The sequence below is a fragment of the Pantherophis guttatus genome, chromosome 7 (genome assembly GCF_059756535.1).
Source record: "Pantherophis guttatus breed Tessera chromosome 7, ASM5975653v1, whole genome shotgun sequence".
Taxonomy (NCBI): Eukaryota; Metazoa; Chordata; class Lepidosauria; order Squamata; family Colubridae; genus Pantherophis; species Pantherophis guttatus.
Genome location: NC_142069.1, coordinates 42,026,964 through 42,047,320, shown reverse-complemented (window position 1 = coordinate 42,047,320; position 20,357 = coordinate 42,026,964). Strand labels below are relative to the sequence as shown.

Sequence of the window (20,357 nt, the reverse complement as noted above, 5' to 3'; positions counted from 1 at the left end):
CATGAAATGCATTCAGATTTTAAAGCAAATTTATTTTGAGTGTCTGTTCTTCTGACACTTAAATCCTCTCCCTGGTTAGATTCAAATTCATATGACTCATTAGCATTTTCACAAAAGCTAACTATAAATCATAATGGGGTAGCAGAATGTTAAACAAATCATAGATTAGATTTGCTTCACTGCTTCTGGTTGCAATGCTATCCTGTCTTGAAACATCTTTCCTTGAACCAAATGCTTATTTAATCCTTGTCTGATCCTCTTATATACTTCACTCTTTGCCTCTTTGACTTGCTCATCCTCTGCCTCCGTTTTCATAATTCCAGCAAGTGCATTCAAGCGACTGTTGCTTTCTTTGCACTTAGCTTTTTTTTTCTTCAGTAGCCTGATCAGAGTAAAGATACATTTCTTTTCTCCTCCCATTGCATTGTTCTCTTCTACATTTTTTTAAAAAATTGGATGTGTTTTCAGAGAAACCATGTTATCATTGACCTTCTGTTTGCACAATAGAATAATATAAGTAATAATAACAATATACATTCCACATTTCTTTATGTGGAATATATGTTTAGTAATGTAAGTAATTATTCTTTTGTCAGAATGTCTATGGAGATTCTCAGTCATTCAGGTCATGGTTATCCCAAAAGTGTTTTTTCAAGAGGCAACTGGACTTTCTGGTTTTTCTCTGAAGACATTTTGCGTCTCATCCAAGCAGCTTCTTCAGCTCTGACTTTTTTGGCAGATAATTGAACTATTATTGATAGAATAGAATAGAAGTTTTTCTATTTGTGTTCTCTGTTCTCAGTTTCTACATATCTCAGTATTCTTAGTTTGTTTTTTTTAAGTATATCCCTTCATCTTCTAGAGTTTTTTCTTTTTTTTCTTTTCTCATTCTTAGCATTTTAAAATTTGGAGGTTTTCCCAAGCTAGGGAAAATCTCTTATCTCTGTTTGACATAAATAGTGCCATATTTGACAAATATTTACCAGGAATAATTGCAAATCATTCAGTAAAGTAAATTAAGCACACACACACACATATACACAGACATACACATTTTCAAAGCTGTGAAGCAGCTTTCCTGCTCAAAGGGTCAGTGTCAATGCCTTGAGGCCCTCCCAAATCTTCTTAGCATGTGTCTACATGGATAACTGAAGGGAAGAATATGGCCAAAGAAAATGTATTTTAAAAATACTTCATTTGTGAAATAGTTTGCACTAAGGAACGGTATATAAGTCAAAGCACTATTGCTATTTCAGTTATACATTTTTATAGTTGGAATCAGGATTAGTTTACAACCACACTGGCAGACTTCTTCTAAAGTACCTCATAATTATCATTGGTAGTCATCAGTTAAAGCAGAACCCCCTGATTCTATTCTGTTTGGTTGAAATTTTGTTACCGCTTCCAACAAGGACATCTCCTTCAGTCTACCTGGGAAGAACAGAAAGCCTTTGAATAGCCAAAAATCCTAAAATGTGTAATAAGCCATGTGGCAATTCTGAAATACAAGAGAAACTGCCAATTTATGCAGTCTTTCATGTGGGGAGTATTTTAATGAGAAGTCTCCTTATTTAACCAACTAAGCCAAAGTTAAAGATATATAAAATAATGTATTGAGAAAAAAGGAAAATGTAATAAAAAAGACAAAAATCATACCCATAGAATTTTAAATACAGTGAAGTTGTTTTGATTGGCTAAGGTACCTACTAATTATCTCCTAAAATAAGATTTCCCAAATAGTTATAGTTAGGGATTACAGCTTTTCTGTCGACTTTGTTATTATACTACATATACAGAAAATGGCCAGTAGGTTTTTATGTATGCATAAAACATGGTTTTAAGGCTTTAACCCAACTCTGTCCAAAAGTTCCTTTTCTCTGATCAGAATGTTTGCAAGATTGTGGCTGCAGCACTCAGGTTGGAGAGAAAGAGAGCAGTTGTGGATATATTTTCTAAGGACCAGATTTTTTTTTTTTTATAAGCACTGATACCAGGCTGTGAACCATATTTTGGGAAACACAGTCCTAAAATAGTTCTTGAGTTTTAGCATGTATTCATTTCAGAAGATGGCTGACTGGATATTCATATGCATTCCTGTTTGTTGTATCTTTGACTTTCTCTATTTTTGTTTTGAACACTATGCTCAGATTTTAAAATAGGGAAGATAATTAAAAGCTATCCTTTATGGAAAGACTGTCAATAGCTTTGCCCATTCAAAGAAAATATTTTATCTCTCTGTGTAGCCAACAAATTGCAAATTGTCTAATGGCTAAATATATCTTCTTAATAACACTTTCTGGAATTATAAAAAGTTTAATTTTTACTGATGTACCATTGTATATGATTACATAGTGGGATTTGGGGGGGGGGAACAATAGCTGAATTCCACTCATTTTGGCCTCTCAACAGTTTAACAAATGTTTTGGGAGCATTGTTTTGCCATAATAAAAAATAGGATGTTGTTATGCATTTCTTCAATCTTCAGTGTGTATCCTATCTCTAACTATGAACGTGGCTCTGTAGAGAAAATAGGAAGGAGGAGGTTGATTTAAAGTTGCATAATTTTCTGTTAGATTTTTTAAAGAGTTAAAGCTGTATGAATTTTAACAGTTCATGTAAAGTTTTTAACTGGCAAGATGCAGAAAATAAAAATATAATCTCATGAGATTTGTTAGTAGAATACTGTATTTGAATGGCATTGCCATTCATTCAGTGATCATTGTTCATATTTTATATGTAATTACAAGAATGGGAAATCAAAAGAAACTGGAAAACAAAGCTTATAATAGAAGTTAATAAATGCATATAGGAAGTGTCTAACTAGATGTAAAATAAATCAGGCAATTAACAACTGTGGAATGTTGCTATTTTTCAAGCAAATGTGTGGATGCCAGTCATAATCTAGAAAAATGAGTAGGGAATTTTATAACTCTTTATGTACAGAGGAAAAAGGTCCTATTCACATTATATTAGTTTGGATATTCCTTCCATGTGAAAAGCTGACACAATCTGGTTTGGATCAAAAGTTAAGTGCAAAATGCTCAAGCCCCCAGGGTATTAATCTTGTTCATCCATCAACTTCTGATTTTTTAAAAAGATCAACAAAAGTGTGAAGTAGAAAAAGGATGCTGGTACTTTTTAAGAGTCAATTTAATGACCTGACTTCTTTAAAAAGTACCATTTAAGAGAAAGCCATATTACTTGCTGTTTTGATTTCTTGCTGCTTGTTTCACTTTTATTTGTTCCTAATGCTTTTTTCCCCCTTGAGAACTGCTCAGAACTAATTTAAAATGAATAATAAATAAATATTTTCCCTAATTGCAGTAATGAAGCTGCATGGAAATCTTAAGAAATAAATAATAAATATATTTTTCTGGATTGCACAAAAATAATAAAAGCAGCAGCTTTTATTACTAATGAGAATGTTGAGTTTACAGTTGCATAGAATTTAAAGCAATTCTTCAGAATCATTTGCAAATCATGCACAGCCCTGGTTGTAGCTTTTGTTACTAAAGCCCAAAAGAAACTTCCTAACAGAGTGTTCTATCTTTCAAGCGTGAAAGAGCATAATAATTGAATGAACTGAATTTAGAGTTTGAATTAGAGTCAGTAAGGTAGAGACCTGCAGAGATACTATCTAATATTAGCATAGAGATTGCGGATTGATGTTCTACTTTATTAAGTTTATATATTAATGAGGAGACATTGATGCATTATTTTGTAATTTTGCAGAAGTGAACTGGTATCCTGCTTTAATCTAATAATTTTTATTTCATGATTGCACATTTCAAACTATATTATCATTTTAAGGTCATATGTTCCAAATGTATTTACTTGACTTTACTGAATATGAATTAAGAAAACGAGAGACTAAATTATTCACTAAGTTTGGAAAAATATTACGTATAAAATAAACAGCTCAGTATCATCTTGGCTCTTTGCAGAAGAGAGTGTTCAGTTTGTGTGCATATATATATTACAAACACAAATATTATATTTTTAAATATGAAGTGATTACATTTTTAAAGAAGCATCTTAATATATAATTTGTTAAAATATTTTTTTTTCGTGAGGTCTGCTTATTTATAAAGTTTATCTAAATGAATAAATGGCTTAATTTTTTTTAAAGGCTCTGGAAAGAGTTGCAGTTGGTCAGATGGTAAGTAATATCTGTTTAACCATTCTAATGACAGTTATTTTCTTTCTTTGAATACTTTGAACACATGACATTATGTTGAACTTTGTAATTTGCTAGAGTGGAATAGCTGCCAAACAGTAAAGCTTGAACTGGAGATAGATTGATATTTTGCATCATCAGCATCATGACATTTTCTGGCCTTCGTTATGATAAAATAATTTAACTGAATAATTTAATCAGTTAATTAAGAGTGACTAAAATAGAAAGAACATAGAGATAATCCTCAGTTAACAAGTTCCTTAATTGAATCTGGAATTTCCATTGCTAAATGATGTTAAAGAGCATGAAGTCATATAATCACACTACTTAGCAGTGGAAATTCTGGCATTCCTACTTCCCATCATTAAGCAGATCACCATTGGTCATTAAGCGAGGACATCACTTGTTATTTACAACTTCCTGATGGCTTTCTCATTGACTTTGCTTGTTGGAACTGGCCAAAGAAGTTTGCAAATGGGGAGGTAGATATATGAGACAATTTTTTCAATGCCTCATAAGTTTGAATGGTCACTGTGAACAAGTGGTCATTAAGCAAGGAACACCTGAATATTAAATCAATATAAACAATTTGTGAGTCTTATTTTATTGCAATACCCATGTTTAAAATCAATCCTGATAGATTGGGTTGAAGATAGTATAGTATTATAATTTGATTATTACTGTTTTGAACATTAAAAAAACCCTTAATTTTTCAACAGTAAAGGAATTAAGATACAAGAATGTTATATTAAAATTTCGTATTTTTATAATTCAACGAGAATACATGATTTACCTGCAAGCAGTTATCCATTCATTTTCTCTGTTCCAGAGATCTTTGAAATTGGACCTGTATCTGATGATGTTACATTGGAATGTCTTATTCTGTAGCACTCTTGTGTCTATTTGCTAATCTCTCAGGCTAGGAATTCTTTCTAAATAATTATCCTGAGAAGAGCATAGATTTTCATTTTCTGTGTTGAATAGTAGTGCGTGTCCTTATTAAGAAAAGAAGCCAACACTTCAAATAGAATATACCAGTGGTGGGTTCCAACCGGTGTTACCACTGGTTCTCTTCACGCACGCATTTTGCGCACGATCGCTTCGCTCACATGCACGCCAAACTTGCACTCCGCCAAGCGCATTAGATTTCTGCCCAGATGAGGCACAGCAATCCACTCTGCCGCGCCTATCAGCTGGGCTAAAAAAAATACAGGTAGATATAATGCAGGGGCAGGCGGGAGGCCCAGCTCACAGTTAGAGAGAACTGTTCGCTGACGTCACATTGTCACCACTACCGGCTCGCCCAAACCAGACCGAACCGGGAGCAATCCACCACTGGAATATACATAGTAACTCAGGTTCATTCCTGAAATGCAAATGATTATGGAATAAGTATAGTTCAGACTCACTTAATTTGACAAGTTCTTCTACATACCGTATTTTTCAGATTATAAAACGCACCTTTCCCCCCCCCAAAAGAGGGTGAAAATCTAGGTGCATCTTATACTCTGAATGTAGCCCCACCCAGCTTGTCAAATGGATGTTTCAGAGGCTGAAAAAAGCATCAGAAACGAAGCTTCAGAAAAGAAGCCCCCAAACAGAGCTTCAGAAAAGAAGCCCCCAAACAGAGCTTCAGAGGCTTTTTTTCTGAAGCTCTGTTTTGAAGGCTTTGAGAGGCAGGAAAAAAGTTTTTTTCTGAAACAGTTTCAGAAGTTTCAGAGGCAGGAAAAAAAGCAAAAAACAAGGCACAGAGCTCACAAGCAAGGAACCTGCTGCTAAAATTCACCTCTGGGAACAGCTGATTGGGGGTATTCCTGCCAATCAGCTTTTTTCTTATTTTCCTTCCCAAAAACTAAGGGGTGTCTTATACTCTGGTGCGTCTTATACTCCAAAAAATACGGTATTTATTAATATAAATATATAGTTACATGGAGAAACAAATATAAGAACACCTATATTTTTTCTAGAGATTTAATAGCTATGTTTGCATTTGGGTTCTTTCATATTTTTCCTGTAATGTAGTCAAAGTTTATAAATTGTTTCTTTAAATGAATACGCTTGTCGTCTCCAGTTTTATAACTGGGGAGCTGCCTGTATTTCTTTATAATGTGGTGCTGCTGTTTTCATAAGAATGATTACCAAATGTTTCTTTCTAGACTGGAATAGCATTAATTTAAAGCTAGATTATTCATCATCTAATTCATATTCCAACATTTAACCAGAAACACACTGGTTAAATTGAAATGGTTTCCTAATCTTGGCCAAAACTTCTAATAAATCACTTTTCCTAAATATTATTCTTTCATTCCTGAAAATACAACAATAGTAAAAATTTGGAAGTGTTTACTTTGATTTGCTACAAATGCTAGACATTGGCAGGACTCTAAATATTCTTTCTTTTTAAATCAACAGCTAAATTTCTTTTATGTAGAAGTTAAATAAGTACTACATCACTTATTATCCCTTTTAAAATATGTACATAAACTGAGTCTTCAGTTCACCAGCTTTATAAACCATTGTGTTCCTATTACAAAGCTATAGATCTCAATGGAATTTATGCAGGATGAATTTGACCCTGAATTTTAAAAAGGTTAAAAAATGGTTATTCCTAATACTTTGCCTTGTTTTAGAAACATAGTACTGTTTGTACCAAGGAGAGAAGATGAAGTTGTTAAGGAGAAAAAAGACACCAGTATTTGCAAAGTATTTTCCCCTGATTTTAGGGAGATTAAATGAGTTCATTTCTGTGGTCCAACCTAAATACCTATTAGCATAATTTGATCTATATGGCTTTGTCATTCTTAAAGCTTTCTTTTCAATTCTGCGCAACCTTTTCTGCTGGTTGTGCTTATGTTTTCCGCTTGGCAGCAATATATTAACAGAGCAATATTTTATTTTAGTAATAAGAAACTTCCTAGTAACATTAGATGAAATGAATACAAATACTGGTTGAAGATATTCAATAATTGTTGCTGTTTTGTTTGTGGGCTATGGTTGCAGTTTAACTTCTTGTTGTTTGATTTGTTCTAGCTACCCACAGAATCTTTGTTTTATCGGGCTGTGCTGCAGGTTATTGTAGAAGAATGTTATGGCATCAAGAGAAGGTAATAATGCTGCAATTTTATATTTTGTTATAGAAACAGAAAAATTGCTTCTTGCTAATGTTGAAATCTGAGAACAATACATTTATTAAAAGAAAAGCTATTTTTTGTTTTTTGTCTATTTGAAAAAATATCTATCTGTTAATTTGACTTGGGCTTTGTCAGCAAGTTAACCTTTTGAAATCTGCTTTAATTCTGTGCTATCCCAGTAGAGAATATATGTGGCTCATGGTTGAACTATAGAGTTGTAAGATAGGTCATTATCACTGAAGACTGAGAATTGAGTTTTAGAATATAGAGAGTCCTTGCTTATTGACCATTCAAATTGTATAGCTCATTTATGACCTTTGTGGCACGTAGGTCACATGAATTCTATTACATACAATAAATACATTTTTATTTTTGTTTTTAATTAAATGCCACTACAACATTTCTTTGTCAATGGGAAGAAGTAGTTTCTTAAGTAAACTGTAGGAGAGAGAGGAGGGGGGAGGGGATGCCAGTGAGTTACAGCCCATATTACATCTCAGGTAAACCAAGCTTAGGAAGATAAGCCAAGACAGTTCTTCAAAAGACTGCAGAATTGTTCTTCATGGACTGAGTGTCTCTCTGTGTGTGATGTTGGAAAAATAACAAAAGAAATAATTTGTCATTTCAGTGATCGTAATATTGGAAAAGTATATTCTAAATCAGCTTCATTTTTGGATTATGTTAGAATTTCCTTGAAAAAGCTTGAACTAGATGAATCAAAGGTAAATATCTGGTTATAAATTGAAATTCATATAGTGAACACACTGCAGATTATTTCAGTGATTTGTTTGGTAGTCTGAGATCAAGGAAAACATGCAGTTTTGTAAATGCTGACAATTAAATCTAATTTACATACAATAGTCATTGCCAAATTCTAATATTTACGGCTTATAAGAGCCATGATGGTGCAGTGGTTAGAATTCAGTACTGCAGGTTAACTCACTGCTCACTCCAGGAGTTTGATTCTCACCGGCTCAAGGTTGACTCAGCCTTCCATCCTCCCAAAGTTGGGTATAATTTTTTGCCTTCTTTATTACATTTTCCTTTTGTTGGGGGCAATATGATGACTCTGTAAACCGCTTAGAGAGGGCTGTAAAGCACTATGAAGCAGGATATAAGTGCTATTTCTATTTATCTGAGGAATATTTCCCCAGTCTGCATTTAATCTACTGTAAGTAAAAAATAAAATGTCATGGATAAATGATGCTAGAACAGCAATTACAGAAAATGTTGGGACATTGCATACCCCATGCCAGTGCAACATGTTCTAATTCACTGAAAATTTAAATGAGTATTTATCAATATTTTTTATATAGTTTGAAGTCTTTCTGCTTCTCTGTCAAATCACAAGGAGACAGTAGTAGTAGTAGTAGTAGTAGGAATAGGAATAATAGTGTACCTTATTGATTAGTCAATTAATCATATCAAATAAAGGAAACAGGTAAATTCACTTTGATAAGCGACAGAAAACAAGAAACAGGTGTGGTGATATTTTAAAGAACAGGAAATTCCTATGTTTCTTTTAGTTTAGTAGCCTGTAATGTGAATATGAGTTTTACTACCATAATCTGTTATGAAACATGATCTACTAAAAAAAGAGATATGCAAAATATACATATTGGAATAAGTGTTCATGAAGCAAGTTATGATACCAACATTTGTTTTAGCAACGACTTAATATATTATGGTATTGCAAATTTTAAATGTAGTTACAGTGTGAAAAATAATATTTGTAAATAAATTTTGACTTCTTTTTATACATAGATTGTCCTAAAACATTTAAAGTATCTAGAATAATCTATCTGTACATGTTGATAGCACAATCTCATCTTTGCATTGAGCTCTCTCAGTTCTACCTGACCTTTATAAATAGCCATAGCTATTAACTTCTCACTAGCCCTATCTTACAGCCTATTTGTATTGTATGACACCTACAACATTTTTGCCAGAGAGACAAGTTACATATGACCCATAAGAATGATCCATCCTTGCAACTTTTCTTTTTTTTCCCTACTTTGGAATTACTATTAAAGAACACCGATAGCTTCCTTTGTTCATGATGAAATATCTTGATATATCTTTGGCCTCATTGTATTTAGCCAAAGTGCATATAACTAAAATAGTCACATACTCTTAGACTTCATACCCATACAGTACTTAGACATTTTTAAAAACTATATGTTAAAACTATCTCAAATTCAGGGAATAGATGAAATCTCAGGGAAGAGAATGTTTTTATCTTCCACTTATTTGTCTGCTTACTCAGCAGTACCAATGGCTTTTATTATAAAATACAAATTGGCCTTTCAGCAGGAATTACTGTATGTCTACTTTATTTAAACTGGGTCCTGCACAGCATTTTATATACATATTCATATAGATTTCTAGAACTAATTAATGAGAAACAGCTGAAATTAAAAAAAAAACTTGTTTTTGCTGGTGAAATTTTCTTCAATAGCGATGGTGCAATTCTAGCAATAGTTTACTCAGATATAAACCTGGTTAAATTCAGTGGAACCTATTGTCAAGAAAACTTTAGTATGAAATTATTTGCAGCTGTTTAGAATTTGGTTTGCCTGCTTCTTATTAGCTTGAGTTTTAATGCAAATAGATAATCTAAATTATAATAAGCGTTTCAGTAAAAGTATTTATCAGGCATTTGTGGACAAGACAGTGTAGTTCCGTTGTCAAGTGAGATTATGAAAGGCTGATAGCATAGTTGTAAAATCTTTTATTTATGCCATATTTCAAGGATAACTGTACTTTAAATATAAACTCACATGCAGTGTTCATGATCCCAGTGCCAAATTTCAGTTTAATCTGACAGTTTTAACAGCTGTAATAGCTACACGAATCATCTGACAAACTACAGACTTCAGTTTAAAGTAAGCAAACTGAAATTTTAGTAAGGTGTTGGAAAAGAAGGAACAAATCTCTTGATAGATAAACATTCAAGATCAAATAAGCATGGACTTTTATTATTGGTATTTTTTCACTGTCAAGAGTTGATGACCTCTTTTATGTGAACATATTATGGCAACTTCTTGATAAAAATTGCTTGTAACCTTGTATTCACATTCTAAAGTTTTAGTAATTTGGAGATACAAAGTTCTCCTTCAGTTCTTCAGTTGCATGATGGTTGCATGAAAAGATCATTCATTGAAGTTTACATCTGCTAGTTTAGGCATAGTGGACAGTTCTTAGATGTCCAAGAAGAATGGATTCAGTCAACATGTTCTTTACTTCCTGTGTGACTTGTTTTCTGTTCCTCCATGTTTGAGCAGATCAGTTATATCTAAAAATATAGATGATGTATATATATATTTGCTTCTAAGATAGAAATTTGGCTAAAATTATAATTTCCAGATAAAATCAGTGCAAATTAAGAGATGGAGATGGAAGAGCAGCACATTCTTTGACTGTTATTATTGGATCAATACATGACAACTTTTTGTTCTTTGCTTTTAGTTTTTAAGTTTTGAATCTCAGTTATTCACTGAAAAAGAGTTTCAAAATTATGTATATAACTATACAGTATATATAATATATGCTCTGAGGTAGAACAGATAAATGGTTAAAACAGCAAATACTTTCATTTCGCTAATTTTATCACTGTTCATGCTTCATGAATCTAATCAGGCATTGTGGTCTAGCCACAGATTTTCAAACTGATTGTCGATTTAAGCATTTAATAAGAAACTATGCTTCTATTAATGTGACTTAAAATTGCATTTTATTTTTTTACAATCATGATATACTGTTTCATACTCAGTTTATAAATTACAATTACTATGTTCATTGAATATTCAGAAAATTACCTGTTTTTTTAAAAAAAATAGGGATATAGGAACATTCTGTTAAGAATGATTTGTAATAATTGCCGCATGTTTTAAAGATGCTTACAGATTAATGTCTTCATGATCTGATCTATATTTGGATACTAAAACCGGACTGCTTTTTGAATACTTTAAATATAGTTCCTTATGTATTGTTATGTGTGTTTGAAAAAAGTTTGAAAAGCCATTATAATAAATTAGGAAATGTTGTTTGTAAAATAATTGTTTTATTTTTGAACTGTTTTAATTATGAAAATAATTTTAGCGTATGCCTCAGGCAAATGTTATTTGCCATCATCAATGTTCTTGCTGTTGCAGATTTCAGATAGCCTCGTATTGGAATACCTTGAAAAATACAAGCACAGAATGAATGAACTGGAAGCTTTTAATATGGTAACATTGAAATATTGGGATATTTTTGCTAGCATAGCATGAATAACACTTGTGCTAACATTTTATGATGAAGTAGGTCAGTTTGTGTTTGATATTTTCTATAAAGAAGGAAACAAACCAAATAACCTTTAAGTGGGAGCATATTCTGTTCCAAAATTATATTAACGCTCATTGAGAACATATGAAGATTCTTTTGCTAGTCAAATAAGTGTTAGGAATGTTTTTTTCTCCTTTTAATAAATTACTCCATTCAGTTTTGAACAAAATTGCTGCCACTTAAATGTTTTTCATGCTGAGTTACACCTCAGAGCTACTAAATAACAGATACCATATTTAATATCTTTCATAGACTTTGATCAAGATTATGCTGCTTTTTTAAAAGATGTCCAATAAAATGGAATTGGCAAAATAATACACAGTTTGTTTTTAAAAATAAATATTCCATGTTCTTCAATAGATTTGGTAGGAAAATGTAGTAATTTTCTGTTCAGTAGTAAAACAATAAATGCCAAAAATGATTTCAAGAAATTTTCTTGAAACAAAAATATTGTAGATATTTTTATGTGCAGTCACAAAATTGTTGTGGCCCACCAGCTGATTGCTGATCCCAATGACGAGGAGGTTGGTGTGGTGCTGCGCCAGCAGCCTGTGCAGCCCGCGCTTGAGTTGGACAGCGAGGAGGCTGGAGAAGATGTGGTGCCAGAGGCAGAGATTCAGTCAGGGCCTTCAGAATCTCCAGAGGCTCCTTTAAATGAAGAGGATGAAGAGGAGGAGCCTCTTCTCAATGCACGGGCACGCAGAGCTGCCAAAAGGCAGGAGTGGTTCTTTAGGAGGAGGTCTCCTCAAGAGTAAGGCTTGGGGCTAATTGGCCACGCCCTTAGCCTATTTAAGAAAGAACGCAGCTTGTAACAAGCTGCAGGAAACAACTTTAGTTTGCTAATCATCGCGTTGGGATTTCTTTGCAACCTTGCTTCTGGGCTTTCTGCCAACTCCAGTAAGACTCTGACTATCTTATCTATGGAATTCTGGCAGGCTGTTAAGAATGCTTATTAACATCTGGCATTTGCTAAAACTGTGTTATTTGAGTAAACTAAGTTTTGTTCAGAGTTTGTGTGTGCTGTGTTCTTTGGGATCCGTAGCTGGGGCAGAACACAAAATACCATATTTTTCGGAGTATAAGATGCACTTCCCCCCAAAAAAGTGGGTGGAAATGTCTGTGTGTCTTATACAGCGAATGTTGCTAAAGCCCCGTCCACCCGCGAACCCCCACCCTTTGGCCTCTGCCTCCCAGCAACTTGCCTCCTTGCAGCAAACAGCATGGTCAGCTTCAGCACAGCCTGATTTAGCACGAGCAGTTGATTGGCGGTTGGATCTGTCTCCCGGAATACCTCTGATCAGCTGTTCTAGGCTGCGGGAATCGCTGCCGCCCATTGGCATCAGTGCCACCCATTGCTGCTGCCACCAATCTCCGTCTCCATGCGCCCCATTTTCGGCCTCTGCGCATCACATTTTCGGCCCATTCCAGGTGGCGGGGATAGGTAGTGGCAGCAGCGATCCCCTCTGCCTAGAACAGGCCGAAAATGGGGTGATTTCTTTTTTCTTATTTTCCTCCCCAAAAGTTAGCTGCATCTTATACTTCGGAGCATCTTATAGTCTGAAAAATATGGTAATTATTTACAACATTTACATTAGTATATTAATCAACTAATAATTATGGAGAAACCCTGATTTACCAAATATATATTTTTGGCAGCAGTTAAAATTGTTTTGGCTTAGCCACTTCGAAAATCCTGCTTAGTATCCTTTGGAGAGATTTGATGAAAAAGTCATTCAGTTGACTCTCCCAGTCAACTAAACTTTTTGAATCTAATTGAGAATATAATATCTTTTATCTATTTCTAAAAGCCCTTTCTTAAATAGCCTTGGTTTTATGAATCAAACTAACAATCCAAATGAGATCAACATTTTGAACTGGATTGGAGCTGATTCATACATTTCTAATAATTAATATCCTTGAAGTAATGAGATCATAGGAGAGTTTACCTTCAAATATTTAAATAAGAAATCTAAATCTGTGTTGTAGGTAGTATTTCTTTCTACTTGAGTATACGTTTTAGAAATGTGATTCAGTTGTGTTTAAATTTTCAGCTGAAAGTTGTTCTAGGACCTTGCATAGAGGTGTTGATACTTCTAGATCGTCTCTGCTATCTCAAAGAACAGGTAAGTCTTGGTGGATTTATCCATGATATAGGTTTTTTAAAAAGTATTTGAAGCAAATCATGTCTCCTTCATATTAAAAGAAACAAATAATTGTTTTCGTCTGTTTGCCAAAATTTTAAAGTCCAATCTATCATATCCATCATTTACCAGCAAATGTTTTTATTTTTGGAAAATTTGCTGTAATAAAGTTTTTATGTAATTTAAATTGCATGTTAAATTACTGCAATAATTTAACTGCAGTAATATTGAAGTGATATTGCCTACATAGAAAACTTTATTATTAATGCTTGAAACAATAAATGACTTTTGTGCAACTGTTATTTTTTTTAAGGACCTATATTTATGTTTCCAAAATATTTCCATATTTTGTGGATCCTAGATAATTTTTACTAAGTGATTATAAAATTGTGTGAATTACTAATTGCTCTAAATTAAGGATTTAGAGTTAAAGAACATACTTTCTTGAATATTAATTCAGTGTCTATCTATAACAGATTGTACTTCTGTGGCAGATACATTTGACTTAAGATTCATTCTACTTGATTCATGACTATTTAGGATTTATGCTACTTGATTTGTGATTATTTAATTCCAGCAGAATATAAAGATATATTTCCCAATGGCTTGAGTCAAAATCAATACGGGGTTTTACACCAATCTTATTATTTAAAATTGTGAATAGTGATTATTATACTTTTCCAGAGATTGTCTGATTTTGCTTTTCTTTTTAACAATCTTCAAATATGTTGCATCTTCTTCTTCTTGTGCCATATCCGTCATTGGACGTTGGCGATCATGTTGGCAATCCTATTTTTGTCAACAGCTGCATGAAAAAGTGCTGTTGAGTTTTGTCCAAACCAGTCCCTTAGGTTTTGAAGCCATGATGTTTTTCTTCTGCCTGGACCTCGTTTGCCTTTAATCTTTCCCTGGAGGATTAAGTGAAAGATGCCATATTTTTCTGGGTGTTGCATCACATGTCAAAATACATTGCATGGACTTACATTTTCTAAGTAATCAAGACGTTTGATTACTTAATGGAATGGTGGTGTGATACATGTATGTAGAATAGGTACAATCTGGTTTAGTTCTGTTAAACCACTGAAGAATGTCTTTAATCCTTGGCAGCAAAGAATGTTCTGAAAAGGAAAAATCTGTAATAGATTTTAGGGAGTGTAACTTTTTTTATTCTAATGGTTCTTTAATTCTGAATAAGATGCTTTTATTTTTTCTCCCATCTGAGAATATTGAAGTTCTGGTTGGTAAACTGAAATTAAAAGCTACGGTATTTGATTTTTCAGTACATAGTTTTATACTGCTACTATTGTATTGAGTCCCCAATTTGGTTCTCCATATGCAAAGTTTATGTTGGAAGAAAGTCATGTTAGTCTTTGGTGGCAAAAAAGTTGAGTCTAGCAGCACCAGAAGTAACCATTTTTGAAAAGTTTTCTTCTTCTGTTTTATTTATAACAGAGGTTTTTCCTTAGATTTTAATGTATTGCTAAATCTTAAGTTAATATCTTTTTGATATTTTCTGATCAAATATTATTTTACAGGACAACATTGCCTGGTCTGGACTGATAAAATTATTTGATCCCATAAAATCCCCCAGATGCTATGCAGTTGTGGCTTTGAAGAAATAAGACTTCACATGCAGGATGAAGTAAAATTTGGAAAAAATATTGTAAATTTGTTATGATTTTTACAACTATCTTACATGATTAAGAATTCCATGATTTGTGTATTTTTATTGCTAATGTATTATGACAAATTAAATATAAAAATAAAGTTTATCCTTCGTAGTGATATATAAATTATTAACTTAACATAATATGTAACAATCCATCTTGACCATATGTGGATATTTGAAGAGAAATACCTTACCTTCATAAAAATTCAGCAAAGAAATTAAAAAAAGATACAGTATTTGTGATTGTATTGTCTGATTAAAAGGGTGAAAATGGCACATCAATGGGTAGGAAAAGGAATGTCATAATTACAATTTGGTCAAAAATCTTTGCCTTTCAACTTGTCTTGAGAAACACTCACTCAGGGACATCTATTGGAGGGGTGGAAATGTTGAAAAAGTCAAGATGGTGGCTGCAATTGCATGATTAAAGCCCTGCATCCGCTTTGTATACATTGCATATGTCACTCCCTTAAAAAGGGGCACAGACTTTGATCCCAAGATCACAGCTATTGTCTTCGCATTTTAAATTCTTCCTGATGTTCCTACTCTTATTTCTGAAATCTTAATATTGCACCATGTTAGCCTTACACAGGACAAAAAGTTGTCACAACCAGTAGGCTTTGGAGAGATATGGGATAACTGCAGAATAATGTTTATGAGAGATCCTCTTTGCCTTATTTTCATTCTCCATCCCTCCATTTACAAGCATCACTTTAGAATTAGAAATATAATCAATGCTCATGAATGTAAATGAATATGAATGTAAAAAGAAGAGAATAATCTTGTAAATATTTCCAAGCATATTTCTAAGAACTGGGAGGTCTTTTTATTTTGGAGCTAGGTAATGGGATAATTTAGCTGTCCCTCTGAAATGTCTATATTGGAGGGACCTAGTCTAAAAATCCTGCTTATTAAAGCCTTTTTAGGAAGAAAAAAGTCTCATGTTGACTTCTTATCTCCATTCCAGCCTGAAGTAAATCAGGGGGGATGCAGGAGCTGAGATCCTAGGTATGAACTTCTTGCCAGTCTTTGCTTATTTCAGAAGTTCTTTGAGGCATCTTACAATTCTCTTAACAGATTGAAAAAACCACTCAAGTTTTCTTGAACAGCTGGAATCATATTAAGAGAAAGAAATGGTAAATGCATACCTGTTCTCTGAACAAATCTGAGTCCCTGACTTCAGAGAAACCGTAGGCTTGGAAAACCACATGCTTGCTGAGTTTATGCTTGCTTAGCTGACCTGGTCACAAAACATTGGCGAGCAGTTAGTGATACAGTGCAGGACTCTCTTCTGCAAACTGCTGAAGATACTGTACCCCTGAGATCAGTATTCCAAATCCCTTTCCTGTGTCTTTCACTCTCCTAATCTGTTTTCTGTATATGTGTTCTATATTCATGTAAAATATAATCCATATCTTGTATATTGAGATTAAATCCATGGAGGATTCCTATGATTTGTTAAAGATGTTAAAATTAATTGTTTAAAAGTAAATAGTGGAAAATATTTGCTTTAATTTATTAATGTCTACATATACTCAGAGCTCTGGCAATTAAACTTTTTTTTTTGTTAACCTGAGGAACTTTATCAAGAAACTGGTCTTACTATGAGTAACTATGTTACTGAAATAATTGGGAAATGCTGCATTTATATAACAAGAATCCAGTAGTTTGTGTAGACTGATTCATTCACCCATGGCCATGGGAAGATGGGATGGGAGGAGACATTGAATTAATTGTTCTTGCTACATGCTTTACATTACATTGGTTTAATACCAGGAAGTTGTCCTGTTGTGGTTACACATTTTAGATATTACTTCCTGTAATAGATGTTTCCATAGAGCTTTTCAGTGCCGAATGTTAGACCCTGTGAATTGACTCAGTAGTATTTGCAGGGATATATACCACATGGTAACAAAGGGAGAATTGCAAGTTTATTGAAATTTTGCTAGATAAAATATTTATCTGTTAGGAACTAAAGTATAACTGGACTCCATAGACCATATGCATGAGGCTTTATAGTTGATTTATGTTTATTTTAAGAAGCCTGCAAATTTTGTCAGCGGGAAGTAAATGAGAAAGTGCACAGCTATTTTTATTGGATTTTTCCAAGATCTGATGTAGAGCTGGGAACTCACTATTTCCATGCATAAAATCTAATTTAAATACTATTAATATGTTATTAATGTAAATAATATAAATTTATAAATGTTAATGATAAAATCATTAGTGGCAGTGTAATAGTTCCACATTCCTAATAAAATATTTCTATGTATAAATGTCTTTCTCTTTCTCTCTGTATATGTGCGTGTGTGTGTCTGTCTATCTATCCTGATACTTTAAAAAGTTTTTGTCTGTTGGATTGACATAATATTACAAAAGAATGAGCAATTCATTGTCTATATTAAAAAAGTAATTAATCCAAGATAGAGAATTCTGCTATTGCGTTTTCTATCACCACTTCTCTTCTTATGGCAAAAAGACTCTCAGGGAAAGAGCCTCATACAGAGAAAGGAAAATATAGATGTTTTCATTTGTTAAAATATTGTAACTTCCACTTTTTTTCTTTTGTAGTTTGATCCAGAAGTATGATAATGAAATTGCTAAATTCAAAATGCTAAATTAATAAAGGAAGGCAGCTGGATTTTCAAAGAAAGCTCTTTTTAGTTGTTTAATTATATTTAATGAATCTTCTATAACTTTTTGCTGTTGATTTAATCTGCTAGGTCTAGCTGTGATATAGGTTTTCCTTACCTTTATTGAAGAAAATAATAGTAGTATATACTACAAAAATTATTCAGAAGACTTTCTTTGGGATGCTTGAGAACAGCACTTCTTCAAAACAACATACCGTATTTTTCAGAGTATAAGACACACTCCCCCACCCTAAAAGAGGCTAAAAATTTGGGTGTGTTTTATACTCCGAATGTAGCTTTTTTGAAGCTTTTTTTCAACCCTAACAAGGAGCTAGCAAGTGAAGCTCTCTCTGTGCTTTACCTGCACCCTCCAACTCTCAGTTGTGCTTTAGAAGCTTTTTTTCAGTGAAGCAATCTCCGTGCTTTGCCTGCTTTTCTCATTGCTTCTCTCTCCAAAGATCAGTTGTGTTTTAGAATCTGTTTTTTATGCCCAAGCAGGGGGATAAAAAGCGCGTGCGCACAATCAAAACCAGCAAACTAATGTGCTAAAGTTGACCAGACTAAGGACGCTAGCCAGATGAATACCTGGTAGGCAGATGTGGTTTTTTTGCTATTTTCCTCCCCCAAAACTAAGCTGCATCTTATACTCCTGTGCATCTTATACTCCGAAAAATACAGTATTAATCATCCCGCCCCCCGAAAAATAGGTCTGCTACAATGGTAATTATGCATCAATTAATATAGTCCTTGTATGAGAACTGCTGCCACTTCATTTTAACATAAACTATTCACCTGAAACAGAGTTAGATTGACATAACTTTAAAAATTGTGTTTAAGTATTTTTTATTAATCAAAAGTAATTTTTATTTTTTGAAAAGGCAAACTGGACTGTTATTTTTCTTTTTTGAGGAAGACAACTTCCTCAAAAAAATCAGTCCAGTTGCCTTTTCAAAAAATAAAAACCACTTTTGATACAACTATGACCTGGATGACTCAGAATCTTCATAGATACTTTATAATATATGAAGTATTATTGGATCTACATGCTTTTCATCAAAGCATGATGTTCAAAGATTTTTACAAGAATAAAATAAGAAATTAAACTTGACACTTGCAAAGCATTTTACCTGTAGACAGAAATCCCAAGTAGCATGCCCAAAATATTTCATATTTTAAGAATGGAAAGGGATTTCACACATGGTATTGTCATCATCACTTGATGATTGTAACATCAAGTAATAATTGGCATTGAGGAATATGTATAAAATTAGAGATTCTAGAATGGTCAGACATTATTCATTTCTTCATAGATAGCCTTCTTTGAAAACAATGCTGAAATGAAATAAACATGACTAAACTTCCTTCATTAATTAATTCTTTGCACGTAGATAAGAATTGGCATACTAAAGAAAAAGCTAGGCTGTCTCTGAAGTGCGATTTCTCAACATCCAGGCAACTGTGTTTTTGTATAGAGGCTCATTTAATCATGTTGGCTTCCCACTGCAGCTTTAAGTGGTGTGGACTAATGTAGACACAGCATTGCCTGTTCAACTGCTGTTTGTGAAAACTAGGCTGTAGATTTTTTCCTGAGTAGAGAATGAAGGCACTGTGCGATAACAAATTAATGCAGCATTATGCAGTTGGAAAATTACAATATCTCAAAATATCTAAGAAACAATGAACAAATAATTCTAATGTTTTTTTTTATTGAAAAAGTTTTTCAAATACAAGTTTTTCCCCCTTTTCCTCCCTTCTTCCCCAACCCGCCCTCACCACCCATCCCCCCCTGTGACTTCTTCTTCACAACAATAAGCTAATTCATAATTAATTACATAATATTTTACCATGCCCTTACTCACTCCTCAAAGTACTGACCCTTAGCATAGTATTCTTATAACTCCGCTTTTCTCCGCTTTTCACAATCTACCCTTTTTCTCCTCCCCCAAACTTATAAAATATTATTATTATTACAACAACATAACTTTTACTTTTATATATATTAATTTAACATTTCAAAGCAGCCTTCTCCAAATTTATTCAGTTCTATCCAATTCTTCCACTCCCCAAAATATATGACTTAAAAATCCTTTTTCTTAAACTAATCAATCACTAAACTAGCCTATTTCAACCCAGTTTCCTGCAAGATTATCATGCACTACAATTCTTCTGGTTTGCTGCTTGTTCCCGCTGGACGCTCCTCCGGGATTGTCGAACCCACTGCCTGTAAGAGCCGCCTTTTTCAGCGGAATGGCGGCTCGAAAAAACTCCGTTTCCATTAGG

General features: G+C 33.4%; 1 protein-coding gene across 1 annotated transcript in view; it reads left to right on the top strand.

Moving 5' to 3' along the window:
- The window catches only part of METTL25 (methyltransferase like 25), a 32,631-nt gene extending 14,911 nt beyond the window's left edge, over positions 1–17,720 (top strand). The window contains exons 7-12 of the mRNA XM_034403697.3: positions 4,130–4,159; positions 7,208–7,281; positions 7,937–8,030; positions 11,463–11,537; positions 13,686–13,757; positions 15,311–17,720. Coding sequence (XP_034259588.2) covers positions 4,130–4,159; positions 7,208–7,281; positions 7,937–8,030; positions 11,463–11,537; positions 13,686–13,757; positions 15,311–15,397 — 432 coding nt within the window. The 3' untranslated portion in view covers positions 15,398–17,720. The remainder of the gene's footprint in view (positions 1–4,129; positions 4,160–7,207; positions 7,282–7,936; positions 8,031–11,462; positions 11,538–13,685; positions 13,758–15,310) is intronic.
- The last annotated feature ends 2,637 nt before the right edge of the window (positions 17,721–20,357 follow it).